Raw genomic sequence first — 12,086 nt, 5'->3', positions numbered from 1 at the left:
AGTAATTTAAATACCATTTAAAAATAGGGAAGCCTTAGCTCTCGCTGAAGGAGGATGGTGTAACTGATGGGATGCATGGTTGTCCATCTCTCAAGCTCCAAAGTTAATATGTTCTCCAAACAGGCTTTCTTTATCTTCACAGAGATCCATGGAACTGTCATCCATGAAGAATCTAAACCCTAACTGCATTTTCTAAATCCCTAGTTCTCAAACTGTGGTCCCCAGACCTACAGCATCAACTGGGAACTGGTTAGAAATGCAGAATGGGGCCTCCCACCCCAGACCTGTGAAATAAGCAGCTCTGGATGTCAACCTAGCAATCTGTTTTAACAAGCCCTCCTGGTGATGCTAATGCCTGCACCACTTTTCATGTGTTCTCTGCCAGAAGGGAAGGGCCTAGAAGGAAATCTCAGTGGACATGTATCTGTGTTGTTTTAACCATTAAGTTTGTGGTAATTTGTTACATCAGTAATAGGAAACTGATGTAAATATAAATCGTTAAAATCACTTCCTTTTAAATAAAAAAATCTATTTTTAAATAGTCCAAAATATATCAGTCATATTTCAGGAATAACTGAAATAGTGATCATTAGTGCTATGGTTAGTTAAGTTAGCTAAAGAACGATTAATTTCTCAAAAAACTGAAAGGGATTCACTCTATTTTTCTTTTCAGTGACTTCCCAAAAAAGCATCCCAAGTAGGATCGTCATTTTTCTAGTAAATTTAAAATAGTATGGCAAAATGAACCATCAATCATAGTTAAATAACACAAGAAAATGTCATTCTAGGGAACAGTGTGAAAAGTAGCATGTTCTAAATTTATCTATATGAGATCCAATCACTGTATACAGCTTAACAAAAATTTATCAACTATGCTTCCTACTGGTATGAATAATTTTCACTGAATAATTTATAAAACTCTACACACGATTCATATCAAATAAACTTGTAAATGGCCAGAACATTAGTGAACAGATGTGAATGGTTCAGATCTTAGTAAATGTGTTTTCAGTGCAAAATGCCATTTCTATGTTTTAGAACGGTAGGCTTCAAAAAATGAAGTGTGCATATGCCAGTGGAAGGACAAGGTGAACCCTGGAAGTGCAAGAGGTAATGTAGAACTTTGATTTTTTAAACATCTTATCCTTTTAAAATTTCCTTTTTCCCTATACATGTTTTATAATGTACATAATAGATCAGTATAACAATATATGTAATTTATAAATGATCAAAATTTGGATTGTATTCTCTAATTTTTTCTGTTAAGAGTTAACATGATCAAAAAAGTTTAGAATATCACTAACAAGAACCACCAAGCCAGTGCCTCTGTTACAGCCTTATGCTTGATTCTGGTCTAAAAGTAAACAAAATGTAAACAAAAATTTTCAAACTAATGCTAAATGCAAGTTTTTTGTTGTTGTTGTTTTTTCCAGAGGTGGGGTCTCTGACCAGATTAGGGTGTGAACAGGACTTGCACTCCCTTAATCTAGCTCCAGGTGGTCTCCTAATCTTTTTTAAACTTATTTAATTTTGGCTGCTTTGGTTCTTCTTTGTTGCTGTGTGCGGCTTTCTCTAGTTGTGGCGAGCGAGGGCTACTCTTCGTTGCGGTGCGCAGGCTTCTCGTTGCAGTGGCTTCTCTTGTTGCGGATCATGGGCTCTAGGCGTGCGGGCTTCAGTAGTTGTGGCGCATGGGCTCAGTAGTTGTGGCTTGAGGGCTCTAGAGCGCAGGCTCAGTAGTTGTGGCGCACAGGCTTAGTTGCTCCGCGGCATGTGGGATCGTCCCAGACCGGGGCTTGAACCCATGTCCCCTGCATTGGCAGATTCCTAACCACTGCAATGCAAGTTTGCCATCAACCTTTTAAATAGGTTAACCACACACAAAAAGTGTGGCAAATGTTTCAAAGTAGCATTTATTTTTTAAAAGCACATTATGAGGTAGACTTAAACTAAAATATTCAGTGCATATATTAATAAAAGGTTTATTAAAACCTTAAAATTTTATGTAGATATGTATGTAGATAAATTCACCTACAATTCTACCATGCATTTGAAAAACAACTCAATTGAAAAGGTAAAAACGTCACATTTTTAGAAAGCTTTTCTAATTCTGAAATAAAGAACATTTGATCTGTTCAAAAACTTTGTGGGAGGGAGGTAGTTGTTTCCGTTTTAGATTTTAGAAGTTATTTTACTAAATCATTCACTTTATAGCTAGTTTTGAATGAATGTGAATATCTTTACTACAAGGTAGGTAAAAGGTACTATAATGAAATTAAGAATTTCAAGATGGCTTCAGCAGAGCATTAAACCAAGCATGGGGCTTTTCTCAATGGAGACCCTTAAATGACTACATAGGTCACATACGCATGAAGCCAGCCCTGCATCTAAGTCTGTATCAACTGCAGTTATAGGAATACTAAAACCTTAGTTATCTTTGTCCCTTGAGCTCTAGACTAGGCATCTAGTAGGGAGTCACATGTTTGTTGAATGAAAAACTGAGTCTTGGCAGTTTTCCAAATCAATGAGAAATGCTTAGTTTTTCTGACCTATGGTCAGAACAAATTCTTACTCCAATGAATAGTCTGTTCATTATAATAAATGATGGATTCCTGTAGTACTGAATAGTTGCACATCACAATTCTGGCTTCATGGAAATTTGAGGCCACATATGGTGAAGATTCATTTGATTCATTCAACAAAAATTTATTGATCCTGCTGGGCACTGGGAATAGAAGAATAAATAAGCGTCCCTGCCCTCAAGGAGCTTATTGTCTGGCATGAGAATCTAGTGAGAAACAGCACCTCAGAATCTAGTGAGTAAACTTTCTGGTGTCTGGCATATTATCTGGAATACTCCAAATGTCCTGAAAATGTGCATCTAAAATTTATCAGAAAGCACAGTTTGGAAATGGAAGATGCAATGAAATTTAAAAGAAAATTCAAATATTCAACTTCTAATGTAAAAACCATGAAATCTAAATGAGGAAGAAACTCGGGAAAGCTGAAAATTCTATTTTAAGTACTTTGGACCAGATTTAAATTTTTAAAATTATTTTATTATCTCTAGCATTTTCATTTATAGTGACATTTATATACACATGTATAGAGGAGGTGTGTGCATGTGAGATGTATTCCCTGGAGCATTTAATAAAACCCATTTTTCTATCACTAATTCATTTACAACTAAAAAAGCGGCATACAGGTAAATTTGAGACTTCCCTTTTGATAATAGTTTCCATTATCGTTTGAATGGAAGAAATTCTTATGAATTGTGTTCCGGGTATAAATTTCAGTACACTCTCATTTTGCACTGAGACTTAACTGTGTCTTTGTACAATGTGTGATAATTTAACCATGTATTTTATTTTTTAACCATATATTTTAATAATTACTGACAGTTCAATGGCATCAAAAATACTCAAGTCTATCTGGATTTTCACGGGTTTTTTTTTTTTTCCCTCTGCACTCTTCTTTTTCCTTAAAAGCATGAAAGACCCCTGTGCAACTACAGAGCCTTTGTTTTTGCTTCCCTGTACTTTGGTACATTGCTTCTCCTTAATCTAGCAGCATCCTTAGCTTGTAGTATTTTACTTAGTGGCAACTGAAAAAAATCACTAGCTTGGGCTTTAACTGGGAACTATTATCCAGAAGGTTACTGTGAACCTGTCAGGAAGGTGGTGAGCAACCAAAAGAGCTGTCTCACAGACTGTGCACCCAGAGCTCATCCAGCCCATTAGAAACTAAGCAGGCTTGGTTATCTCACGTCCCAGCTCATAACAGATGAACACAGCACATTAGAAGGAAGTGGGGAGCCTGTTAGAGGCAGGTATATTGATAGTGTGGCAGGAGACCACTATATAAGCAAAACAAACTGCTTAGCAGATACAAAATTTTTTAAATTAAAAAAAAAACAAAAACCACACCAGGAATCTGAGGCAAATGATTATATATACCTCGAGGCTGAGGGAATCACTTTATAATAATTAATATCAATTTGTTATAGCCCTTTACAATTTATGGATTATTTTACATACATCAGAGCTCATTAGATACTTGTAATAACACATGAATATAACTTTTACTTTCATCATGAAAAAGTGAATTGTACTGAGCATGCTGTTTAAGAAGAAGGCGGGTAGGTATACTGACATATTTGAAAGACTTGCATCAAAAATAATTACAAGTTTTGAATTTTGGCACTTAAGACAAATGCATTAATTATCCCAACATTAATATATATGCTTTCCTTCATGACCAACACTGTGTTACTGAATTTTCATAGCTCTCAGTGACTGCTGGTCATTAAATGGGGATGACTGTCATCAGTAAGTTATCAGACCATTTCTCCTGTCAAACACAAGCTTAACAGATTCTTATGGATGCCAACACCATATATTCTAATATGGGAAACACTAGGCTCCTAAAAGAGTCTCAGAGTGTTTTTCCTATATTGCACTTTCTAGAAAACAGCCTTAACAATGATATGATGTGATCTTGGTTCTAGACATAGGAGTGAGGAATATGTGATTTACCTTTTTCATGCTTGTTTTCCTAAAATTTTTGGTATAACCTCTTCCCGGGGATGTAACAAGGAGAAACAAAATATACATGCTCTTTGAGCTTCTGAGAAAAAAGACCACGGACATTTTCAAAAGATAAAAATAGAGGTCTCTTCTGCATCAGCCACTTCATTTTCACAATTGAAAATAAGGAACTACGGTATATTTGATGTTTTTAAACTCATTCAACATAGCTTCGCCATAAATATACTGTTCTGCAGAAAGCTTTTTAAAACATGTATAATTTATACTATACTTACCAACAATTATATTATCAATTATAATACATTTACCAATTATCATGATTAAAAATGACTAAATAAAATTTTAGAGTTAAAAACACCAGATTAGATTTTATACACTAGGTGAAATGGGATCTTGAAATTTTAAGTGTAATCTCCTCCAATAGTATGGCATTCCTGATGCCCTTTAATTCCTTGATTAATATCCCCTGATGACTTCCTGATCATGACAATACCTCAGAGAGGACAAAGGTTTTGTTGAGTTTGCTATTAATTTTTAATTCTCATCTGTGAGGCTCTGTTTTTGTATAAGGCTATTAATCCTCCATTTTTCTTTACTTTATAGCTACTTACCCTACATGAGGGTTTTTAGTTAGGAACGGACTGTATGTGTGCCCTGCAGTTTATGGCGTTAATTCTAATGGAAATTGTCTATCTTGTAAATGTTCTTTTGTATGGTGCAGAAGATGAGCCAGCTCTGAAATAAACAACTTCCAGAGGGTGTTAAATAAGTAAATTAACAGGCCAGTTTACCATCCTTTACAAACTAAAGGGCAAAATGGTAGAGTAGTAAGCACAGGCTTGGAACTAAAACATTGAGTTTGAATCTCAGTGCTGCCACCCCATGCCAGCTCTGTGACTTATGTCAAATCAACCTTTCTGACCTTCCATTTCCCCCAAAGTACATTGGTGCTCATGCCACCTACCTTGCAGTTTTTGTGAGAGTTACTAGTAAAGTATCTACATTATTTGACACATGATAGATATTCTTGAATCACGGACTGAAATTTATTAGAGTTGGGCAACATTTGGGCCCAGCATCTGACATGGAGCACTCTCCCAAGGAGATGCAATATATGGAAACTTCTTTTGATTATCAATACAACCTTTGTCCTTAGTAGGTTTTTTTTTTTTTTTTTTCCTGCGGTACGCGGGCCTCTCACTGCTGTGGCCTCTCCCGTTGCGGAGCACAGGCTCTGGACGCGCAGGCCCAGAGGCCATGGCTCACCGGCCTAGCCGCTCCGCAGCATGTGGGATCTTCCCAGACCGGGGCACAAACCCGTGTCCCCTGCATCGGCAGGCGGACTCTCAACCACTGCACCACCAGGGAAGCCCAGTAGCTTATTTTTAATGTCAACATTAGGTGTTTTTGTCTCTTTATTTTCTCTTAAATATGGTTAAGAAAGTTTATGGCAAACCTGTGTTTTCACTGTGGGTACTTTTTTTGATGACTAAAACATTTCCAATTTTTTTTTAACATCCATGGTAAGAAAGATCTAATTTTTAAAATTTGTCCTACAGCCAACATTATCCAAGTGAGATGTAACCTCTGTACGTGCGTGAATGGCTGTCTGGCAGGTTCTACAAAAAGTGTCATTTTTATTCATGTATTTGGGTTGCTTAAACATTTCTATAAGATTTAAAACACTTTTCTTCTTATGGCTGGAATTCTCAGCATTGATACTCCCATGCCTTCCTTTTTCAATCTACTGGCCAGTTTAAAGGTATTCACAATAATACAACTTAAAGACAAAAAAAGTGTTCATAAGTCATTGTTTTAACAGCCAGCATAATACAGTAGAAATGGCCCTGAGCAAGGAATTAAGAGACTTGAATTCAAGTCCTGGCTCTGCCACTAATTTTGCAGGATGACTTTAGGCAAGTCACTTAACTTCTCTCATTCATCTAATAACGAGATTGAGTCCATTTTAAGTTACTTTCTACCTCTAAAATTGCTTTTATTTGCTTATTTTTTTAATAATCAAAACACCTTCTGGGAGTTGTGTTAAGCACCTGATGGGTACAGAAATATTTACTGATGTTTAAGGTAGTAATATTTGAAGCTGTGATCCAGGAACCACCTGAATACAGATTACTTGGGGTTCGTGTTAAAAATACAGATTCCTGTCCTCTCCCTGGCTGAATCAGAACCTCCTAAGGTGAGGGCCAGGTTTCTCTATTTTTCACAAGCTCCCCAGTGATTATAATGCACCCTAATGTTTGAGAACCACTGGCCTAAGAGAATGTGTTCTAAGAGGGAAAAAGCTAGCATGTGGCTCAAATTACTCCAGCCTCTGGCAAATCTCTTCTCAGGACAGTCCCATTCCAAGTGGAGGAGACTAGAAAAAAGCTGCTTACTTCAGCAGAGTAGTCAGCCTTATGCCTGGCCCCTGCGTGATGCTTTGTACTTGCTGTGTTCCATAACAAAACACAACAAAAGGTCTTAGTCATGACACCCAAGTCACGGACCACCACAGTTATGACAACAGCTTGAAGACAATCACAGTTCTCCCTTCATAAATGGTAAGAGAGTTAAGCTCAAGGAAAATGAGAAAAACACAACGTTTTTACTCTCGATTTTCCCTCCACCTGTCATCCTCTGTGATTTAAATAATCTGGCAGAGGAAACAGAAAATCTAAGCCACATTGTTCTCATCACTCTGTGGCCAGATAGAAAGTATAATCTAATAAATAAATCCTCTTCTATACAATAGAAATGACCAAAGCCCATTCCTTCTCTTTTCCTTTCTAATGCTGTTGACAGGAACAAAATACCAAGTAAGGACACATGCTACAGATTTAAAAGTTCATACAAATAAACTACAAAGAGAGGTGGTAATTTTTTTTCTAGAATTTCACAACAAAATCCCTCTCACAGTGAAAAATATGTATAATTTTAACAGGAAACTTAAAAGACATTTTGCTGCAAAACTATAACATTTGTAAGAATAATGCCATTATCTGTGCTCATTATAGAGAAACAACATCAACTTTAAAAGGCCAAGTATACTGATAAGATGAAATTTCTTTTCAACCAGTATGCCAACATCAAACTTCTAGGTTTTATTCAACACTAGCATCACGAGTTTCTCCTAATCCAACCAAAACTCCTGCCAAATGTCCACAAAATTCATACCAAAATCGAAAAACAGAAAAGAGAATTAAAAGAAACTTGACAAGAGCTACCATGCAAAACAACCAGCAGAACTGGAGTTCAGTGGCACAGATCAGCAGGAGCCTAGGAATGCTGCAAAAGATGGTGCTGCCTGGAGTCTAACTTGGCGATGCCCCTGTGATGCTGGATGACCAAGTACTCAGGTCACAGGTGTGTTCATGGACCCGTAAGAACTAGGATCTTGACCCAAACTTTTAAGATCTTCTAAAAAGAAAATACTTCACCTAAATTGAAGTAATATATAATTCAAACACCAGAAGAGTTCCTTATTTGATGTAAGTTGTGCCTAAAACTTTGGCTGATACAAAGAAACCCGTCCACTAAGGCACCCGGAGGCGATCTGACAATGTGTTGGAGAGAACTTTGTCGTCAGTACCACATCATTATGAGAGTACAGAGAACGGATCACCCGCAGGGGACTGGCTTCTTTGGGCAAACAGTCAATAAGTTCACTGCACTGTTTGTCAAATCCCAACAAGCGAATCCCATAGCCATGTGGGGAAGAAATCATTCGCCCATCAGGGCTGAAGCAAAGTTCTTTGATATAACCCCTGCCTACGTTGGCTTCTTCAATGTAATGAGTCAGTCGTAGAGAACAGCGAGGTGAGACTGGTCGCACGGGGGCTCCTTCTTGGAATTCATAGACACAAGTCCACTAGAGGGAGAGAAGAGAGACAAATCATAGAGCCTCATAAATGGAGTATAACCTTTAAAAATTGTGAATAACTATACTGTCACCTGTAACTTATATAATATTGTACAGCAACTATACTTCAACTAATTAAAAAACAAAAAGTTACAGAGTCCCAAACAGTGCTACAGATAATCTTTTTTTAAAAAAAAAAAAAAAAAGCTCCACAGAATGCCAAAGCTACAGAATTGTTCCAAGAAATCATTCAGATGAATGCTACCCCTCTCCCAACTAACAAAACTTGCAGGTCCCATACTGTCTTATCTACATTCATATCAAGGTTATTCTGTACTATGACACTTTAAAGCCTTTTATTCCCTGAGGCCACTGTGACTTCTGAAGTAATAATTCCCTTTTCAAGAATTCCTGTTACTCAAGAGAGTAACAAGAATCTTGATATTTTAGGGCTAAGACATCTAAGCCCTAGAGTACCTCTCCTCCTACACACTTCAAAGACTCTTCTCTCCTGTTAGCTGTGGCTTCTAGAGCTAGTGACTAGCTAGCTGGCTCTGGAAAGACTCCTGCTTTCCAGGGTAAGGAGAATCATAAGCTCATATAGGATCTTTTCCCCTAGTTATCAGTTCAGTCCCTTCCTTTCCCAAAGCTTTCCCTGGTTTTTAAAAAGAGAAAATCATAATACTCCATTGGCTTATAGCAAAACCTCCCATTTAGCCAGCTTAGCTCAGTCCTATGTTTACTATATAAGGGGTTTTTCACATTGAGATGAAGGAGGCAAGAATTAAGCTGGGCTCAATCTGAGCTGATGACTCCTTTAAAGTACTTCCTGCTTGCCACACACAGGCCAGAGAGGAGGAAGGATTTTGAAGGGATAAAGACACCGTGAGCACACATGGCAACGGCAGTTTGTTCAGTCAGCCCCATTGAAGGTGGAGTGCTGCTGCCCATACCTCCTGATCATCAGTGTTGCTTGAGCACCGAAGAAGAGTGGCCCAGCCTTTTGGGTGCAGCTGTAACGATGTGATGCAATTTCCACGGTCTCTCTCACCAGGAACTTCAGGGGTTAAGACTTCAAGACTGTTTCGTGGTGAAATTCCTGAGATATAAGAAAATTAGGATGTCGAATTTGTATTATCAAAGGACTAAGGTAGCTCATCAAAGCTTTGATTTCTGGCAGCCACCCTCATGCCTTTATTCTTTCATCTGCCCCTTATGCTACCACATATAAAAAACCATGGTGCCCTTCAACGTATGGGGTATGTGTCTTTGGGGTGGGTATGGGGGAAGGGGTATGACAGAACTAAAGAATCTAAGTTCCTGCAGCAGGAATCAACAATAACCTAACGCTAAGGCGTTAAAGCTGACTAGGAATCCTTTTGATTTGGATCTACATCTCAAGTTATGTGACATGAAAGGAATCTGGAAAAGTAAAAGACAACAATTCTCATCTCAGAGGACCTGATGCTCTCTAGTCCAGAGAAGGAAATACTTGGAAGCCGTGAGGACTGCCTTTATATAGATGAAAGATGTGTGCAAGGAGCAGGACTTATGGCCCCCAAGGACAGTGCTATAAACAACAAATCAATGTATAATTTTGGAGGTAAGAGAGGACAGCTCACACAGGACATGTCAAAACAAGGGGTGGGAGATACTGCCAACTGTACATATTCCTGGTACTCTGCTATGGCCCATCATTTCTTTCTACCTGGCCCCCAATGAAATTGACTGCTGTAGTGAGCCATTGTTACAAATGGGAGTATGTCATATCCCTCAAGTATGTGGAGAACCACTTTCATACACATTGTAAGGAAGCAGCTTAGAAATTTATTATCAAGAGAAATATTTCAACACTTCTCTGCCTATAGGAGTTGCTTTAAAGATAATGAGCTGCCTCTGTCAGACCCTTCGTGAATTATTTCGCACTTAGATGTGCTATCTTCTTTTAAAAGCTTCCCTTAAGATTACTGCAGCATTGACAGAAACCTGTGACGGTCTAAATTACATTCTCACAACCAAATTATACCTAAAGAATTATTTCACATGTGATTGAACCTTAACAACAATTTTAGAAAAAAAACAAACCCTATTTCAAGAATTTTGAAAATCTATAACAAAAGCAGAAAAGAAACCCATTCTGAATAAGTAAGCAGTGGTTTTTGAGCTCTGCTCCTTGGAGGTTGCTCAAGAGCTGGCAAAAGGGGGAAACCATACAGGGCCAGGGTGGAGATGGGGTAGGGAAGACTGGAGGGTCAAGGGCCTCCTTAATTTTACTTGAACCAAAGTTACTTCACTTTTATTTGTGCTACATCCCTAAGAATCCACAGGAGAAATGTTACATATGTGGGCATAAATCTCTAAGAGGAGGAATATTTAACCTTAAAATGAGACATCATAGTCTTCAACATCCAGAGGACAGGATGGTGGATAGTCTATAGGTTTAGGTTAGGAAGGTCTCTCAAACCATTCTTGGAAGTAGTCAGGCAAAGTAATCAAGAATGCATTTATTGAGCACTTACCAGATGAGGCCACCCAGGGAAAACACTAATTATAAGTCTAAGTATAGTCCTGCCTCTAAATATCTAGGTAGAAGATATGCTTATTTCCAAAAGGTGACCCAAAATTACAAAAATATATATATCTGGCCAACAGTCCATCAAGAGGAGAACAAAAAGTGCTGTAAGAGCTTAGATGTGAATTAGTACGGAGAGGGATGATGAGTGAAATTTGCATAGGTAGAAAGCATTTCAATTAAGGGGTGGATAGAACAGACTGAGCAGCTAGTTCTCCCAGATTGGCTGGGGAAAAACTGGCAAAAGTAGAGTGGGGCCAGATTATAGCTCTTTATCCCACAACCCCTCTGAGGCTGCCAGACATTGCTGAGATAAGGAAATGGCAAAGCAAAAAGCCTGCTGGGCTGGAACCAGGCAACTTTCACAAGCACCTGATAAACTCATCCCTTTATATTTGCATAGCACTAGCACATGCATAGTCTCATTTAATTTCTATAACAACCTTGATTGGAGTCTATATTTCCCAACTATTCCTTCTCCAAACTAGACCAAACTAAATCCAGAAAATAAAACTAAAGTTCAAATTCCAACAAAAATGTAAGCCCAAGATACTCAACCCTAGAGACTGGTTAGCTTTTTGGGGTTTTGTTTGTTTGTTTTTTGTTTTTTTGGCCACACTGTGTGGCATGTGGGATCTTAGTTCCCCAACCAGGGATTGAACCCATGCCCCCTGCAGTGGCAGTGCTGAGTCCTAACCACTAGACTGCCAGGGAATTCCCTGGTTAGCTTTTTGAAAATTACTGAGGAGCAAGGAATAGCCTCATCTCTATTGGCTTTTATTTTTAAGGATTAAAATCAAACCAAAAAAAGCTATTTTAGAATCTGTATTCAAGATTATGAAATCCAACTTTTGACCTACCTTCTCTTTGTGAGGCTCGTGACATGTGTTTCTCAGAAGATGAATTAGAATCACTATGATGAGAAGGTGAACCAGAAACTCTAGGACCGGATGAACTCGACAAAGTGGTAAGATCTTGAAAATACAAAACGTTCCGACAGTAAAGCTAGCAAAACTCTGGTAGTGTCTCTTAACTTTTTAATCACCTACTTGAACCATATTGTTAAAGTTCATCTGAAACACGGCAAGTACATATCCACCTAAAAGTGGCC

The 12,086-nt window shown here is 38.1% G+C and overlaps 1 protein-coding gene across 4 annotated transcripts in view; it reads right to left on the bottom strand.

The window, feature by feature from the left end:
- Nucleotides 1-3,034: 3,034 nt before the first annotated feature.
- Nucleotides 3,035-12,086, bottom strand: part of DCAF10 (DDB1 and CUL4 associated factor 10) — a 56,439-nt gene continuing 47,387 nt past the window's right edge. For all 4 annotated transcript variants that reach the window (XM_049711142.1, XM_004271458.4, XM_033431140.2 and 1 more), the window contains 3 exons: nucleotides 11,836-11,949; nucleotides 9,357-9,502; nucleotides 3,035-8,412 (listed from right to left, as the gene is read on the bottom strand). In XM_049711142.1, the coding sequence (XP_049567099.1) occupies nucleotides 8,044-8,412; nucleotides 9,357-9,502; nucleotides 11,836-11,949 (629 nt within the window). In that variant the 3' untranslated portion in view covers nucleotides 3,035-8,043. The remainder of the gene's footprint in view (nucleotides 8,413-9,356; nucleotides 9,503-11,835; nucleotides 11,950-12,086) is intronic.

The sequence above is a fragment of the Orcinus orca genome, chromosome 6 (genome assembly GCF_937001465.1).
Source record: "Orcinus orca chromosome 6, mOrcOrc1.1, whole genome shotgun sequence".
NCBI classification, from domain to species: Eukaryota; Metazoa; Chordata; class Mammalia; order Artiodactyla; family Delphinidae; genus Orcinus; species Orcinus orca.
This window is presented reverse-complemented; position numbering and strand designations above follow the sequence as displayed.